An 18,603-nucleotide genomic window follows, 5' to 3' on the forward strand; every position below is an offset into this window, starting at 1 on the left:
TTTGAGCTTCAGGCAACTTGGAGTGAACATGTGAACCAACTCCAGAGTGTATAATTGATTTTTCTCTTCTCCAGCGTTTTGGAGCTTCGAGCTACAAAACGCTGAGGTGTGAATGGAGCCCTAAGGGGTAGGCACTGACCCAACGTTTCCAGTCTTAGTCTACCTCTCCGCTGTTCTTCACAGTAAGCAGGATAGGGCCGGTTTACACTATTGCGAGTGCGGCGATCGCATGTAATTCTAAGCGCACTGCTCCTTCATTACATGCGATCGGATGTGCGGATGCAAATTCAGCCATACACTTGTATGGCTGAAATTCGCACTGCACCCGCACAAAAGACGCACAGGACCCTTTTTTCCAGCCACATCAGGATCGGATCGCACAGTGGTTCACACTTATGCGATATGCGATCAAACTGGGGGTGTTGTTAACATTTCATTGACACCCCCTGCGTATCGCATATGGCAGTGTGAACTGCCAGATGTGCGTTTGTGATGCGGGAACAGGCTGCAAATTCGCAGCCTTCCCGCATCGCACAAGTGTGAACCGGGACTAGAGTGGAAGTTCATATCAGACAGCATATACCACACAAGACGACACTGGTGTGCACTGTCCTGTTTTAGCTTACACTCTTATTCTTAGCACTGGGCGAGCACTTGCAAAATCTGAGTTTTATGATTTTTAACTAAAAATTTTTCGATAAACACAATTAGAACTATGATGTGTCCTCATTTGCCACATATTATTGATTCTTGTACAAAGCTGTAGTTGGGAAAAACGGAGATAAGAAGAGGATGGAGGTCCTCATGTTATATGGAAAAACTCTTAGGCATGATTATACCTAATAATTATAGGGGTCAATACTATTGCTAAAGGGGTTGGAGTGTTTTTAGGTGGAGGTTGCCACAAGATGAAAACTTGGAGATGGAAAATCTTCTCTAACATATTATTCGCTGCACTTTATTGAAGACTGGTCACACAAAGACTTGTTGAAATCTATTGAAAACTTTTTTTTTTTTTTTGTGCACTTGTACAAACTAATTTTATGCAGATCTGACAAGAACAATCACCTATGCACTTTATATAAATGTGCACTTAAAGCGGAGTTCCAGCCTCAAAAGCAACTTTGGCCCATCCGCTTGCTGTAAATAACCTGAAAAAGAATTGGATAATCCCATTTTTTTTTTTTATTTACTTACCTTGTTTTTTTAGGAAAATATACTTCCCTTCCTTCCACTTTCTCCCTCTTTGGCCGCGGCCCGCACCGTTACTTCCTGGGAGCTCTTACTCATCACTCCCAGGAGGCAATGGGCAGTGACGTGGGCGGCCTACTATGGAAACCCGTACTATGCCGATCGCATAGTACTGCGCATGCGCGAGATTTTGCTGTGCATTCTGGGTAGCCAGAATGAACTACAAGCAGGAAGAAGGCAAGACATCATTACACTGCGGCTTCAGATGACCACAGCAAAGATGGCCGCGGTTAGACACTGATTTTATAAGTAAGAATTTCACACAAATCATACCCTACAAAACTAATGACTGTGAGAATAGCGGTTATTTAAAGGGCAATGGATCACTATTTATGGAGTATTTTTTTCTAAAAAAACGTTTGAGGCCAGAACTCCGCTTAAAATTATACACTAAAGGCAAAACTTTTAAGTTTTGGATAGAGTGGAGAGGGATTTGAACACGGGTCCGTTTTTATTGCAGTCTGTGCCCCCATTGGGCCTTGTTCTCACCTATGCAGTTTGCTTTTAATTTATGTCTGCAGTGCTTTTTGTGGTGTGTTTTGTATGCTTTTTTTTTTTTTCTTTCACATCAAAAACGCACTACATGCTTTTCTGCAGCATCTCCATTAAAGTTCATTGAACCAAAAATGCACCGTTTTGTGTTTGAAAAGTCCTTGACCCTTTCCAAAAAGGCAGCACCTGAACAAATCATAGATGTGAGCCAGTACCATAGGAAACCGTGTTAAATGGACTGTAGTGTGTTTCTGCAAAAAGCACCAAAAAAAGGCATAGCTGTGAACCAGGCCTTAGGGAGATTCACCCTCTCGATTTGTCCTGTTTACCATTATCATTGAAAGTGAAAGTTAAAGAAAAACTTTGTCCCCAGAAAAGTGATAGAGGGGAAATCTTTCAATGGGGACACTAGTTCTGATGACCTAGGGGTCCTCAAGTGATTCACTTAATTTTTAAGGATTTCTCCCCACTTCCTGTTTGGACTATGGGACAGGAAGATAAAGGTAAATCTCACCACTGGGCCAAGAGCAGAAACAAACCTTACAGGGGTTATAACCCTCCCTTACTCTAGTCAAAATAAAAAAAATAAATAAAAGTTTTGCCTATAGTTCTACTTTAATGAACACTGGTTTGATATGGATTTAGTCCCAGGTTGAAACTGTATTGTGATTTTTGTAATATTCATTACATGCACTATTTGGCAAATAAAAGATTAGAGATTGATCCATACATTGGGAAGGGGAGAGCTATATATGTTTTGACCATGCGATTACACTTCAGCTCTCTAAAAATCCATTAGAGGAACATAAAAACGGGTTTGACTGGAGTTCAGACTGCAAAATAAAATAATCCAAAGTTGAAGTGTCTTCGGATTCCAGCAATTGTATAAATTACATTATTCTCAGTTATTAGTTATTATAAGTAAACATGCTACCGCAAAAATACATCTAGGCACTTTGGAGAAGAATGCTGTGTAGTTTCTTTCTAGTTTGGGTTTGCTACAATTGGGTAGGCTCGAGCCAAAGAAGCCCATCTTGGGTTTCCCCCAAGCAAAAGCAAATTCTGTTTGTTGATTTGAGGTTGACAGACGGTTTTCAAAAGATTGAAAAAAACTTCTTACAATATTAGCTTGTCTTATATTGTTTGCTCTATAAACACATTTATCAGTGCAATACTCTATAAATTATCCCAGTATGCTCTGCTCCAGAGAAATCGTTATTACCATGTTATTTATTATAATATGCAAAAGAAAAAAAGAAAGTACCGTACCAGAATCATTTGAATAGCTGACTCCAGTATTTGTTGTAGTGCTTTGGTGATCGGAGTCCTTCCCGCTGGCCATCAGTGCAGTTAGATGTGGAGATAAGCCAAGATCTAGGAAATTAAATTGCAACATTATTGGAACTAAAATAACCAACAACATATATGCTTTGGTATTTTCAGACTTCCAGTTTTGGCCTTGGATTCCTCAAAGTAGTAACACAACAGCATTGAGATAGAAGCACTGAAATGTATAAGATCGTGTCACAAAATCAAATTTCATTAGTAAGTCTTGATAAAATGCATGTGTTGAGTTAAAATAGATCATAAGCAAGCAGTTCCTCCTTTTATTGGTAACTACAGTTTTGTGTGGGGGAAATACAGCAAATAAAAAGGAAGAAAAGTAGGAAGAGCAAGAGAGAGGAAAGGGGGAACAAGAGGATGAGGAAGAGCAAGAGAGAGGAAAGGGGGAACAAGAGGATGAGGAAGAGCAAGAGAGGAGAAAGGGGGAAGAAGAGGATGAGGAAGAGCAAGAGAGGAGAAAGGGGGAAGAAGAGGATGAGGAAGAGCAAGAGAGGAGAAAGGGGGAAGAAGAGGATGAGGAAGAGCAAGAGAGGAGAAAGGGGGAAGAAGAGGATGAGGAAGAGCAAGAGAGAAGAAAAGGGGAAGAAGAGGATGAGGAAGAGCAAGAGAGGAGAAAGGGGGAAGAAGAGGATGAGGAAGGGCAAGAGAGGAGAAAGGGGGAAGAAGAGGATGAGGAAGAGCAAGAGAGGAGAAAGGGGGAAGAAGAGGATGAGGAAGAGCAAGAGAGGAGAAAGGGGGAAGAAGAGGATGAGGAAGAGCAAGAAATGAGAAAGGGGGAAGAAGAAGATGAGGAAGGGCAAGAGAGGAGAAAGAGGGAAGAAGAAGATGAGGAAGAGCAAGAGAGGAGAAAGGGGGAAGAAGAGGATGAGGAAGAGCAAGAAAGGAGAAAGGGGGAAGAAGAGGAACATGAAGAAAGGAGAGAGAGTTGAGAGGAGGGAGGAGGAAGTGGAAGGAGAAAGAGGAGAAGGAAGAGGGGAGGAAAATTAGAGGGGAGGAAGGAGGAGAAAGAAAGATAGAAGAGAAAGAGGAGGAAGAAGGAAGGAAGGAGGAGGAGGGGGAGCGGTGACAAAAGTAGGAAGAAAGAAAAGAGGTGGAAGAAAGGGGGGGGGGGAAGAAGGGTGAAGACGAAGTTTTTCCACCAAAAAGTGAAATTAGAACAAAACAAAAAAAATCCTGTGCCCACTTTTGCATTAATTTTGGTACAGCCCTTATACATATGCAACAGAAGCCATGTTATCATTTAAGGTTATTAAAATTCAACTTTCCTTTTCACGCTGCAGCCACTGTAAATTTTTATAAAATCCAATGCGATATGGCAACCTGGAAGTTTTCTATACAGTTGGTGTACAGAAAGCCTCCAAAAATGCAATTTAATGCTTGGGTGAAGAACTTGGCACTAAGATACAGGTCAGGTTTAGGCACGGTTCACACTGCCAAGAATTGGGATCCGACTTGCGAGACCCTAAGTCGCATGATAAGTAAAATCCCATGTCAGTCAATGAGCACTAATTGGCACTTCTGAAGTTGCTCTGACATTAGAAAAGGTTCCTGAACTACTTCAAGGTGACTTCTATCTAACTTGTGCCCATAGACTTTATTGGAAGTTCCCTCCATGTAGGATTCTCATCTATATTAATTGGATTTGTATCTGACATTACAGGAAGATTACCCAGGCATTCCCTGCGGTGTAGCTCCTCTCTCGCATCAAAGTCAGATCAAGTCGCATCAAAGAAGCACTCAAGTCACCAGGAAGTCTCCTGGCAAAGTTGCACCATAAGTCGCGCAACTTTCAGGCTGCAGTAGTGTGAACCGAACTTTAGGCATCCCCTGCAGCAAAGGTGGGTTTTTCGATGAGATACTGCCTAAGGGTTATTAGCTTTCAAAGGGGTGCAGATACTGCAGCTTTTCTCATCAGAATTCTGAAAGTTCATCAGCTGCTTATAGTCACTCCTGTTCGAAAGACACTGCACAAGACATGATCTAACTAACAGCTATTCCTTTAGAGCAGAAACAAGTAGAACGCTGCAACAAAGTTTGTTGAGATCCCTTCGATTTACACTGACCACCCAGAGGGGATTGTTGTTTTTTTTTCTCAACAGTGGAGTTACTCATTTAACACTTTCGCTGTCAAGTCCATGCGTCGGTGGCTGCAGTCACCAGGACTGTGTGTGAAACTGAAAGGCAGACTCCTGCCTGTCAAGTGAAAGCAGCGCTGCCGCACGATTGTTCACGTACACCGTCGAGACCGCCCCCCTTCCCTCCACCATGCTTTCTATTCTAGGCTCCGCTTGGCCATCTGTGGGCGCAGGTGTAAGATTGCGGGTGCCGGCGGCTGGAGGGGAAGGAGAAGAGCGGACACACGTCTGCTCTCCTCCCCTTCTTCTTGTGACCCAGTAAGCAACGTTTCTGATGTCACTTCCGGGTTAAGCTCTCGGTGTCCCTGGCTAGTTTAACCAGGAAAAGATGTTTTGCAAGGAGATCTGCATTACTAAACATTCAATGGAGCACAGGGGAGACATGCAGGGTGAAAACGTTGATTACAATACGTTACATGTCGCCGCGCACGCCAGAGCGAGAGCAATAATTCTAACACAAGACCTCCTCCGTAACACTAAACTGCCTATAGAAAATATAGGGTACTATAGTTAGCCATTTCATGGGTGCACACAGATTTAAGGTTGGACATGTTGGGTATCTATTCGGTGCAACCTCTTATATTTTATCAAAAATGTGGGTTTGCATTTATTTGCATTTGTTTGCCCTAAAATTCAGTGTAGTGTGTTTTTTACTGAAATTTTGTGTTGCCTAGACGTTAACGCGTGACAAAAAATTTGGGACCACCACTATTTTATTCTCTAGGGGTGTCTGCTTTCAGAAAAGATATGTTTGGGGGTTTTGTGTAATCTTCAGACCGAAAATTGTTTTTCTAAACATGTGCAAAAAAGGCAAAAACGGCTCTGGCAATGAAAAGGTTAACAGTTCAGGGCTTCATACAGTCAGAACTGCTGTGTAGATTCTGCTTTCTTTTTAAAGCCCATCTCCAAAAATCACAAAAAACTACCCTTGCACAGATGCCTCTCTGCCCTGCAAGAGTTAAATGATGGGGGTTGAGAATAAGGGTGCAATATTTACCTTACTTCTTGTTAAAGCATTGCCTATGGAGATTTTTAGGTACTGTAGATTGGCGCCATTCCACGAGGGTGCACAACTTTAACCACTTCCTGCCCGCAGTATAGACAAATGACAGAGGCAGGGTGGATTCTCCCATTCTGGGACGCAGCGATCGGGAGCGCACTGTGTCCCTGGGACACGGCGTATCCCCAATCTCGGTAAAGAGCCGACGATGAGGCTCTCCACCCATGTGATCAGCTGTGTCCAATCACAGGTTATCTCCTTTCTTTTCACCGACAGCGTGTGAGGAGTGGTGAGCGAATCAGCTGCATTTTCTCACGTGGGGACCTGCACAGATAATCAGGGTACTGATCATCAGTACCCTGATGATCAGTGCAGCCCCAACAATGCCCCGCAGTGATGCTAGTCAGTGCTGCCTTCCAGTGCCCATTAGTGTTTGCTCATCAGTGCCGCCCATCAGTGCCACCTATCCATGCTGCCTATCTGTGCTGCTAATCCGTGCCTCCAATCAATGCTGCATATTGGTGCCTCCTCATCAGTGCAGTCCACCACTGCAGCCTCATCAGTGCACATCAGGAGAAAAATTACTTACAACATTTTCTAACAGAAACTAAGAAAAACGTTCTCAAAAATTTTGGTCTTTTTTTTAAATCTTTTATGCAAAAAATAAAAACCTAGTGGTGATTAAATAACCATCAAAAGAAAGCTCTATCTGTCGCAAAACAAATGATAAAAATGTAATTTGGATACAGCATTGCACAACCGCACAAGTGTCATTCAAAATGCGACAGTGCTGAAAGCTGAAAATTGGTCTGGACAGGAAGGGGGTGTTGAAGTTGATAAGAGAGTGCACAATTTTAAACCATGAAATGTTAGGTATCTATTTGCTCAGCGTAACATCTTTATTATTTTACCCCCCCCCCCCCCAAAAAAAAAAAAAAAATTGGGTTATATATTGTGTTTCCTTACATTAAAATTCAATAAAGCAGGGCTTGATAAATTTGCTTTGAATCTAGGAACCAGCTAAAAAAGTTAGGAGCTAGCTTTTTTGTCGAGCCCTGTCATAGGGGGGTGATGATCCCCACACTCACCATGGGGGCTCCCCTGATCCCTGTGCTCACTATGGGGGTTGAGGGGATGATCCTGTACGCACCAGTTCCAGCATTCCCACCTAGAGCTGCCTACAGCATATTCCGTCAGTGCAGTTTTATTGGGGGGGGGGGGGGGGGAATGATGTAGCAGCTGGGGCCCAAGCACTGTACTGTACACCGTTCACCCAGACCGTTGTAGTTCCATGGTGTGAATGGGCCCCAGCAGAGGATGGGAGTGATAAGCAGGGGGCTCAGCCCTGAATACATGTAGTACAAGGCAGAGCCTGAAGGAATGAGCTCCCCACGTGAATGGCTACCCACGTGTGTCTGTGAGCCTCTACTACACTCTATACAGGAGACAAATCACTATACCCGCAGATGCTGGCCGCCTCTCTCCACTCTCTTCCTCTGCCGTCTTCCCAGAACCATCCTAAGGGCTCTTTCACACAGTCCACCTCCGTAGGCGGATCCGTGCTGCTCAGGGGGGGAATCGATCCGCCGATCCCCGCTGAGCCGGCGGATGACAGCTCCGTCTCCGCTTGCAGTGCAGAGAGGGAGGTGTCACAGCCCCCGCTGCTCTCTATGGGGGATCGGATGAGAGCGGACCGCCTGACCGCTCTCATCTGATCCGATCCGATCCCTGAATGGATGGAAAAATAGGATCTGATCGCCCGTGTGAAAGAGCCCTTACTGTCTCCGCTTGCCGGAGTGACAGGCTGGCAGTCTGGCTCCAGGACCGAACAGCCTTGCTAGCTGCACCCAGGACTAAGGTCCAACAGAGCTCGTCCAGAGAAAAAAAAAGGGGGGGCTGCAACAAACAGGAGTAAGAAGAAATTCCGCACTGAGGCATAGCGGCTTTAGGAATTACTCGTGCCTGGTGCTAACAAGTGAATGGGCTGACAAAAGCTTAGGTGCCAGGAGGCAATTTATAGTCGCAATTATGACCTGGCACCTGGGATTTGTCGAGTCTTGCATTAAAGTGTATTTTTTTTTTAAATTGCATTTAAAAACCATGGCACAAATACATGCAAAAACCCCCGCTATATTCTCCAGGGCCTTTGTTTATTATATATATATATATATATATATATATATATATATATATATATATATATATATATATATATATATATATATATATAGGGATTCTAAGTCATTTTCTAGCAAAAAGAAAAAGCAGATCAGTCGTTCGGCCTGCTTTTGTCGAAGGGTCATGATGGAAAACTGCTCCCGATCAACACTCTCAGCCAATGGCGAAGAGCGCTGACCAGAGCATCCTGGCGGGGGGGGGGGGGGGGGCCCTGTCAGAACACAATAGCACAGTAGGGGAGATCGATCGCTGTACTAATATTGGATTGCTCGTACAGTGGCTCCAACCTGACCTGTGAGGTTTTCTTTTCGTTCAAACGACGAAAAACTAAGACGTGAGGTGGTTAACACAAATTTGTGCATTAGTCACAATGATATCAATATTCTGTCAGGAACTCCACAGAGAATAATTTAATAAAATATATAAAGTCACATTTACATTAAGGGCTCCAATAATGTGGCCATCTACTGCCATCATTTTCAGCAAAGCTCAAAAAACACGGTGTCAAACTTTATAATACAAATGTCCCTGTGTATACATAAAACCTCTTACAACAGCACCAGCGCTGCTTTGTGTCAATGAAAGTTTCTACTCCAATGGTTTTTGGGCTTTGGACTGCTGCATCACCATTGACAATGCAAGTCAATGAGAATGCTGAATAAAACTTCCGCTAGTAGTTTCTTCTGTGTCATTTGTGATATTTTAAGCACGGTTTTAGCTGGCTCAGCCTTTGCTCTGGTATCAGAAAGGCTTAAAGCCATCGCCAAACATTTAATTTCAACCAAAACCTTCCCATAATATATATGAATTTAAATGTTTGATGCTAGGCGCTGCCATCTTGAATATGTCAATAGCAACTCCAGCAGAATCACAGTTGTCGCTCAATACACACTATAGTATTTCCCTTTGCTCCTATACCAGTAGCTACAATAAAAAGTTATGTAGGAAGGTGAGTAGCCGGGCCAGCACAGAAGTAAAGTAACTCAAATTTGGCTGGTTCAGCAGGGACCAGTCAAATTTTGATCTGCTCTACAGAAGTCAACCGTTTGATCGTCTGTTGAAGGGACATACTGAAAAACCTATCGATTGGTGGCTGCAGCTGCTGATCAGTGTATATTGACATTGATGGATCACGCTGTGAGAATACAACGTCCCCGTGTGAAGGTGGGACGCAGGGGAGAATTCTTCCATCCACCTAGTTTGTGTGGATGGAGAAGTCTGTGTTTTTTCTCATGCCCCCCTAAATGAATAAGATGAAACAAACTGTCCGTGACCAGCCAGTAGAGACGCACAGAAGGGAAAAGCGTTATGAATCTGTGCATGTTAGTAGGGGCTGTGCTGGGGAATTGACTTGGTAAATTTTCTAGCAAGGAACCAAAGTTCCTTTGGTACTTTTACTAAGCACAAAAAAAAAAAAAAAAGTGTTCAAGGCAAATGCAAATCATGCTGACAAGAATTTAGCGTTTCACCTTCATTTCCTGAGGAATGACAGATATTTTTGTTTTATAAACCATTTCTTTGTAAAGACATTCTGTTAAAACTGTAGACCATGCATTTCATATTCTTTGTTATGAACAACTGATCTACTGAAATCCATAACAACTAATGAGAGATACATTATTGTTATTCAAAACATTTTAAGGGGGACATCTTTTAACATACAGTGGGGGCAAAAAAGTATTTAGTCAGCCACCAATTGTGCAAGTTCTCCCACTTATGGGAGATGAGAGAGGCCTGTAATTTTCATCATAGATATACTTCAACTATGAGAGACAAAATGAGAAAAAGAAATCCAGAAAAATCGCATTGTCTGATTTTTAAAGAATGTAAAGAAAAAGGGGCTTGAATGAGCCCCTTTTTCTAGATGGGATAGTGACAGGCTAGGTAAGCTTTAGGAATCCATCTTAGGTAGGGAAGCCCATGTTTGGTCAGAATAAGCCCCAATCGGAGTGGGGCTTATTCTGTAGCTAGGGAGATTAGGTAGTTAAACTAGTTTGTTCCTGTTTCTTCCCGCCTTTAGAGCCTGCCTGTGAGATACTTAAGGGGGCTCAGGACAAGAAGATTCCACTCACCTCAAGAAGGACTTCGTGGCAAGATCACAGCTTTTGTTCCCCTCCCCCCCTCCCCTTTTTGTTTGTCGCGGCCAGTTTATACTTGTTGGGTCATCTTTGCGTGGTGCAAAGAGGGACGATGTTTTTTGATGTTGTTTATTTGCTTCAAGAGATGAATATGTGTTGGATAATTTTTGGTGGTTATATATAACTTTATTGGTAGCCTGGATCGTAGTGATCAGGTTAAAGTTTATGTTTACTGAATGTTAATTTATTATACAAGTATTAAAACGGCCGCGGCCTTTTATAATTCCAGATTGGTGTACAGTCTCTTTATTTTAGGTTAAGTTATTAAGTATAGAATAAAGTCCTGTCTGCTATCCCATTTATTTGCAAATTATGGTGGAAAATAAGTATTTGGTCAATAACAAAAGTTCATCTCAATACTTTGTTATATACCCTTTGTTGGCAATGACAGAGGTCAAACGTTTTCTGTAAGTCTTCACAAGGTTTTTACACACTGTTGCTGGTATTTTGGCCCATTCCTCCATGCAGACCTCCTCTAGAGCAGTGATGTTTTGGGGCTGTCGCTGGGCAACACAGACTTTCAACTCCCTCCAAAGGTTTTCTATGGGGTTGAGATCTGGAGACTAGCTAGGCCACTCCAGGACCTTGAAATGCTTCTTACGAAGCCACTCTATTGCCAGGGCGGTGTGTTTGGGATCATTGTCATGCTGAAAGACTCAGCCACGTTTCATCTTCAATGCCCTTGCTGATGGAAGGAGGCTTTCACTCAAAATCTCATGATACATGGCCCCATTCATTCTTTCCTTTGCAAGGATCAGTCGTCCTTGTCCCTTTGCAGAAAAAACAGCCCCAAAGCATGATGTTTCCACCCCCATGCTTCACAGTAGGTATGGTGGTTCTTTGGATGCAACTCCGCATTCTCTCTCCTCCAAACACGACGAGTTGAGTTTTTACCAATAAGTTCTACTTTGGTTTAATCTGACCATACGACATTCTCCCAATCCTCTTCTGAATCATCCAAATGCTCTCTAGCAAACTTCAGACGTGCCCGGACATGTACTGGCTTAAGCAGGGGGACACGTCTGGCACTGCAGGATTTGAGTCCTTGGCGGCATAGTGTGTTACTGATGGTAGCCTTTGTTACTTTTGTCCCAGCTCTCTGCAGGTCATTCACTAGGTCCCCCATGTGGTCCCGGGATTTTTGCTCACTGTTCTTGTGATCATTTTGACCCCATGGGGTGAGATCTTGCGTTGAGCGCCAGATCGAGGGAGATTATCAGTGATGTTGTACGCCTTCTATTTTCTAATAATTGCTCCCACAGTTGATTTCTTCACACCAAGCTGCTTGCCTATTGCAGATTCAGTCTTCCCAGCCTGGTGCAGGTCTACAATTTTGTTTCTGGTGACTTTTGACAGCTCTTTGGTCTTGGCCATAGTGGAGTTTAGAGTGTGACTGTTTGAGGTTGTGGACAGGTGCCTTTTATACTGATAACAAGTTCAAACAGGTGCTATAAATACAAGTAACGAGTGGAGGCCAGAGAAGCCTCTTAAAGAAGAAGTTACAGGTCTGTGAGAGCCAGAAATCTTGCTTGTTTGTAGGTGACCAAATACTTATTTTACCGAGGAATTTACCAATTAATTCGTTAGAAATCCTACAATGTGATTTCCTGGATTCTTTCCCCCCCATTCTGTCTCTCATAGTTGAAGTGTACATATGATGAAAATTACAGGCCTCTCTCTCATCTTTTTAAATGGGAGAACTTGCACAATTGGTGGCTGACTAAATACTTTTTTGCCCAACTGTACCTATTTAAAGAGGAGTACAAAACCAAAAAAACAAAAATAAAAAAGGCTACAAAAATGCTTGCTAAACGAAAAATGCATATTCATCTTTACGGCTGTAGCATCGATCTGATGCTGCAGTTGTACTCTGCCAGCTCCAAACCTGAGAACTGAGTGATTACGTGACTGCTGCTGTCAGTCACCGCTCTGTGCTCTGCCCCTCCAGCACTCAATGGAGTGGGAGACTGAAGGGGATGATAGCGGCTGACTCAGACTCTCAGTAGGGCCCGAGAGGCTGAGCCAGCTGCCTCCTGTCAGGCATCTAGGTGCAGCCTGACATTTTTGGGATATATTCTGACACTGGAGACATCGGCTTACTTTAGCCCTCTGTCGGCTGATTCTGGGTCACAGGAGTACAAAAGTAAGCGCACAAAAAAGCTTTGGCCATACTTCTCTTTCTCGGTTTCTTTAAAGCATGCTATACAGCACAGTGCTTGTGCTGTGTAATTTGGCTTCTTGTATAATCTAAAACAGCTGGTTGATCCTGCCTGGTTCTGCCCTCCCTCCTGTAAACTGACCACGATTTATCATGGCTGCTGAGCCCTGACACCGTGGTCAGTTTACGTGCCTCTGTCATTTACTGTCTCTCCTCTGTCCCCTCTCCCTCCCTGCCTGCCTGTCAGCTCCGAAACACTCCCCGGCCCTCCCCTCCTGCTGCTATCATTTCTGAGTCTTATTGCTACAATCTCCTCTGTTATAATTAATGATGTGCTCCAGTGTATGTTATTTTTAAAAATAAGCCACTGTATATCTTATTTCATAGTGTTGCTCACATGACAGCCCGCCTCTCTCCTCCTTCTGGCTGACGTCAACAGGGAATTCTCAGTCCCTCCCACTGTAATTATCAGACCTGGAGAGGCGGTCACATGAGCGCCGCTATAAAAAAGGTATGCAACGACCTATTAAAAAAAAAAAAAAAACACAAACACTCGGCACATAAGTTAACCACTTCCATACCAGGCCTATTTCGGACACTTTGTGTTTACAAGTTAAAACCAGTATTTTTTCCTAGAAAACTACTTAGAACCCCCAAACATTATATATATTTTTTTAGCAAAGACTCTTGAGAATAAAATGGCGGTCATTGCAATATTTTTTGTCACGCGGTATTTGCGCAGCAGTCTTTAAAACGCCATTTTTTTGCGAAAAATTACATTTCACTGCATTTAAAAAATACTAAACAGTAAAGTTAGCCCATTTTTTTTGTATATTGTGAAAGATGATGTCATGCCGAGTAAATAGATACCCAACATGTTACGGTTTAAAATTGCGCCCCCCTGTGGGATGGCGACAAACTACGGTCAATAGAGATCTCAATAGGCGACACTTTAAATTTATTTAACGGTTACCAGTTTAGAGTTAGACTGTAGCTCTTTTTTTTTAATTATTGCTCACGCTCTGGCGATCGCAGCGATACCTCACATGTGTGGTTTGAATAGCGATTTCATTCGCGGTTCGACTTCCGTTTACGTTTTTTTTTGTGCGCGAGCTAACGGTGATCGGGGTGGCTAAATTTTTTTTTTTTTTTCCCATTTATTTTATTTTTTAACTTTATTACAGTTTTTAAAAAAAAAAAAAAATCTGATCACTTTTATTGCTGTCACAAGCAATGTAAACATCCCTTGTGACAGCAATATGCAGTGACAGGTACACTTTATGGAGGGATCGAGGGTCTAAAAGACCCTCAACCCCTCCACTACACTTCCCTGTATGCAAAACGCCGAAAACGGCGTTTTTGCATACAGCCGTTTTGCAGCACACTAACCCGGAAGTGACGTCATGGACGCCGCCTCCGGGTTACGTCATCGGAGACCCGATCGATGCCGTTTCCGGCATTCATCGGGACTCCATCCAGCCGGCGGACGCGCCGGCTGGGTGCTCGGGGCTCCCGGTGGGACGGGAGCCCCGGTAAAAGCCGCGGAAGGCGGCGGGAGGGGGGGACGTCCCCTCCCGCCACCCAGGGTAACGATCGAGCGGCTCCCGAGCCGCATCGATCGGTACCGACGGAAAGCCGACCGTCGGCTTCAAACAACGGTACCGGGATGATGCCTCTAGCTAGAGGCATCATCCCGGTATACCCCCGCAAAGTTTACAACGTCATATGACGTCGTCCTAGGGGGAAGTGGTTAATATAACAGAGGAGATTGTAGCAATATCAAACAGTGGCTTAACCACTTTAAGCCACATTATAGGGAGTAAAACAAAATCTACTACTGCAAAGGTTTCTCTCTACATTTTGTTTATGAGAATTACATTAACCACTTGCCGACCGCCAGCAGTACATATACTGCGACAGGTCGGCCCTGTCCTGCGAAACAACGTAACTGTACGCCGCTTCGCGAGACCGCAAGTAGGGTTGCACGTGCGCACCCATTCGGCACAGGGGGATCCAATCAGCAGATATAGAAGCCGCAATTGCCGCTGAGCACCCTCGATCGCTCCCATGGAGACAGAATGGGGGATCGCTGTTCTGTCAGTAATGAACACAGGGATCCCGTGTTCCTCTTATTTGGGAACACATGTTTTCATTCAGTAAATACATCCCCAGCACAGTTATAAAGCACCCCTAGGGACACATTTAACCCTATGACCAACCCTGGTGTTAACCCCTTCCCTGCCAGTGTCATTAGTACAGTAACAGTGCATGTTTTTAGCACCGTTTACTGTAGTAATGTCATTGTTCCCCTCCAAAAGTGTGAAAAATGTCAGTTAGGGGTCCGATCTGTCTGCCGCAAAGTCGCAGTCCCATTACTAGTAACAAAATAAATAAAAATGACCTAAATCCTTCCCCCTAGTTTGTAGTCATAATAACTTTTGCCCAAACCAATCAATATACACTTATTTTTGGTATAAAAAAATCCCAATGTGCAGCAGAATAAAAATCAGTCTAAAATGATGAAAATTTTATTTTATTGGGAATGTTATATAGCATAAAGTAAAAAATATTGTTTTCAGAATTGTGGCTTTTTTTTTGTATATAGCGCAAAAAATAAAAATCGCAAAAGGTGATCAAATACCACCAAAATAAAGCTCTATTTGTGGGAAAATAAGGACATCAATTTTATTAGACTACAGCATCGCAGGACCGTGCAATTGTCAGTTAAACGCAGTGCCGTATCAAAAAATGGCCTGGTCATTATGGGGGAAAACCTTCTGGTAAGTGGTTAATGTTGGGACCTGTTCCAGGACAAGGAGTTCCCTCTTAGGCCCCATTCACACCTGAGCGTAGCAAGAACAAGCGTTCCTGCTCACGTTTTTTGCATGTTTTTGGAGTGTTAACACATGTCGCACATAGGGCAGCCTATTCACTTGAATGGGCTGCCCTACTCACCACCAACAGCTCAAAGTAGCTCCAGAACCATTTCGGTCATAGAGCGTCACACGTTTTTCAGTGTGCATTTTTGAGCATCTGTAGCGCGTTTTGTCACATGCCTGCTAACCACGTTTGGGGTGTCATTAACAATAAAATAGGAAGCGCAACGTGCAGCGCGTTTCCACAAAGCACAGCAAAATGTTGTGTGTTCTGATTCAGCTTCACTTAGGCCGCATTCCCACCTAAACGCATGAAGCTGAATCCTATCAGCTGGAAACAGCCCAAGTAATAAGTAGTGCAACATTCAGTGAAAATAACTGGCATGTTCGTGGGGTCAAGGCACTCTCCTGTGCAACTTAGCAAAGAAAAGTTCTGTTTTATCAGAGCGCACACCACAATGTGCAGAACCCTTTTTGAAGACAAAGCAATTCAATTTTGCTACAAGATGAAATGCCTATTAAATGCAATATGTATTTCCATGGAAGGATGCCTTTTATTGTCATATCTGAAGAACTTGGGTATGAGTCAGACATAAGAACTAGTTCTCACATTCTTAGAAAACATTTTCACAATGGTCACAACTTACAAACAAAACTCTACAGGACCTACCGGTTATCCGATTGGAAATGCTGAACATTCGTGAAGTCCTATGCTGCTGATGAAATGGATCTCTATACTTGTTGCCAAAACACATGCTTAGAAGCTCCTTACGCACAGTCTTATTCCAAAGTCCATAAATAAGGGGGTGACAAATTGCACTTGTGAATGATAGCCACGTAGCTAAAGTCTCCATTATGGGAGAAACACTGTTTTTCCCCAGTAAGGCTTCAGTGCTTATGACAACCATGTAAGGCCCCCAGGTAAGCACAAAAGCACCAATAACTACTAATATTGTTATGAAAGCTTTACACTGGTTGGCTGAATAGACAATACTTGAAAACCCATTTCTTCTGCTCCCCGATGAAGATGTAGAAGTACTTGAATTTTTTCTCCCATTCTTCTGAGGAGCTTCTTGAACGATAATGACAGTTCCACAGTGGATCTTTCTAGCTTTTATTCGGGCAACTCGAAATATAAAGCCGTAGCAAACCATCATAGTAATAAAAGGCAGCAAAGCACACCAAATCTGCCAAAAGGCAGTATAGCCAGCCTCTTTGTGCCATGCAGCAACGCACATCCACTTGAAATGATCAAACTCCAGTGTGGACCATCCAAAGAGGGGTGGAAGACATCCTATGAGAGAATGGAGCCAAACATATGCTATAGCCAGCACTGCACGATTCCCTGTAATCTTCATAGGATATACCATGGGGTAAAGGACAGCATAATACCTAAAAAAAAAAAAAAGGTAATTCAAAATTAATAAAATATACTTATTTTGGTTAGAATATGAAAGGTTGTAGTAGTTGTAGCTCACTGAAATGAATGGGCTACCTAGGTGCAATTCACAAAAACATGATGTGTGAAGTGTGAATGCAGTCAAAAGCTGCAGTGCTATAGATTTAGAGTATACCTTTAAGTTTTGGATAGAGTAGAGAGGGATTCGAATACCTGTCAGTTTTTATTGCTGTCTGTATCCCTATTAAGGAGATTCCCCCTCTCTCTTTGTCCTGTTTACATTATCATTAAAAGTAAAAGAAAATCCCACATTTTAGGTTGTCCCCAGAAAAGTAATAGAGGGGAAATCTTCCATTGGGGACACTAGTTCTGGTAACCTGGGGGTCCCCAAGGAATTATTATAATTTGCAGGGACTTCCTCTCACTTCCTGTCTGGTTTATAGAACAGGAAGTAAAGGGAAATCTCCTCAATGAGACACAGATGTCCAAAAAAAAAAATATATATCTGATCGGGGTTGCTCAGAAATGAAAAATAAAAAATAGTTTTGCCTATATTTCTGCTTTAATGTTGTATTTATCAATTTACACGCCTGGTGTCCAACCTGCATCTCTCTGGTACTTACTGGGTGGCTCTCAGGGCCCCTGCAGTCTGTTTTCCATAACTAGGTGCTTACTTAAAATTGAACACACACACAGTAAGGGCTCTTTCACACGGGCGTTCCTTTTTTTTTTTGCCCGATCAGGTCCTTTTTTTTTTTTTTTGTAACGGACACGGATGACACTTGTTTCATCTGGTCCGTATGTCCGTTTTTCATCCCATCCGTTTGCGGATGAAAAACTGACATAATGCATGTCTATGTAAATACGGATGTCAGCGGATGACACCACTGACATCCGTTTTTGCGTCCATTCCGTTTTTTGAAAGGAAGAAAAAATAGGGTTCTCCTCTGTTCAAAAAAACTGAACTGAACTGAACTGACGAAAAACGGATGTCAGCGGATGGTCATCCACTGACATCCGTATTTACATAGAGATACATTATGTCAGTTTTTCATCCGCAAACGGATGGGATGAAAAACGGACATACGGAACGCCCGTGTGAAAGAGCCCTAAGGCTTCTTTCACACGGTCCACCTCCGCAGGCGGATCAGTGTTGCTCAGCGGGGATCGATCCGCGATCCCCGCTGAGCCGGGCAGATGACAGCTCCGTCTCCGCTTGCAGAGCGGAGAGGGAGGTGTCTCAGCACCCGCTGCCCTCTATGGGGGATCGGAGGAGAGCGGACCGCTTGTCCGTTCTCATCAGATGCGCTCCGCTCCGATTACTGAACGGATGGAAAAATAGGGTTTCCATCCGTCCAGATTTCAGCACAGGATCGGATGCGGATGGCAGCGGGTGTCAGCGGAGGTTACCTCCGCTGACACCCGCTGCCCCATAGAGCTGCATGGAGGATCCGATCAGATCCGCCTAAAAAACTGACAGGCGGATCTGATCGGACCGCCCGTGTGAAAGAGCCCTTAGGTCCATATATATTTGAACACAGGCACAATTTTAATTTTTTTCCCAGTTATTAACCAAAACAGATTCAAATTATAGTTATATAATGGATATGGGCTGAAAGTGCACACTCTAAG

At 43.4% G+C, this 18,603-nt stretch overlaps 1 protein-coding gene across 1 annotated transcript in view; it reads right to left on the reverse strand.

The window, feature by feature from the left end:
• GPR161 (G protein-coupled receptor 161) overlaps positions 1-18,603 on the reverse strand; it is a 42,195-nt gene that overhangs the window by 8,320 nt on the left and 15,272 nt on the right. The window contains exons 3-4 of the mRNA XM_082244734.1: positions 16,243-16,964; positions 3,013-3,117 (exon numbers count right to left, since the gene is read on the reverse strand). Coding sequence (XP_082100860.1) covers positions 3,013-3,117; positions 16,243-16,964 — 827 coding nt within the window. The remainder of the gene's footprint in view (positions 1-3,012; positions 3,118-16,242; positions 16,965-18,603) is intronic.

This window comes from Pelophylax lessonae, assembly GCF_965119305.1.
Source record: "Pelophylax lessonae genome assembly, chromosome: 2".
In the NCBI taxonomy this organism is placed as follows: Eukaryota; Metazoa; Chordata; class Amphibia; order Anura; family Ranidae; genus Pelophylax; species Pelophylax lessonae.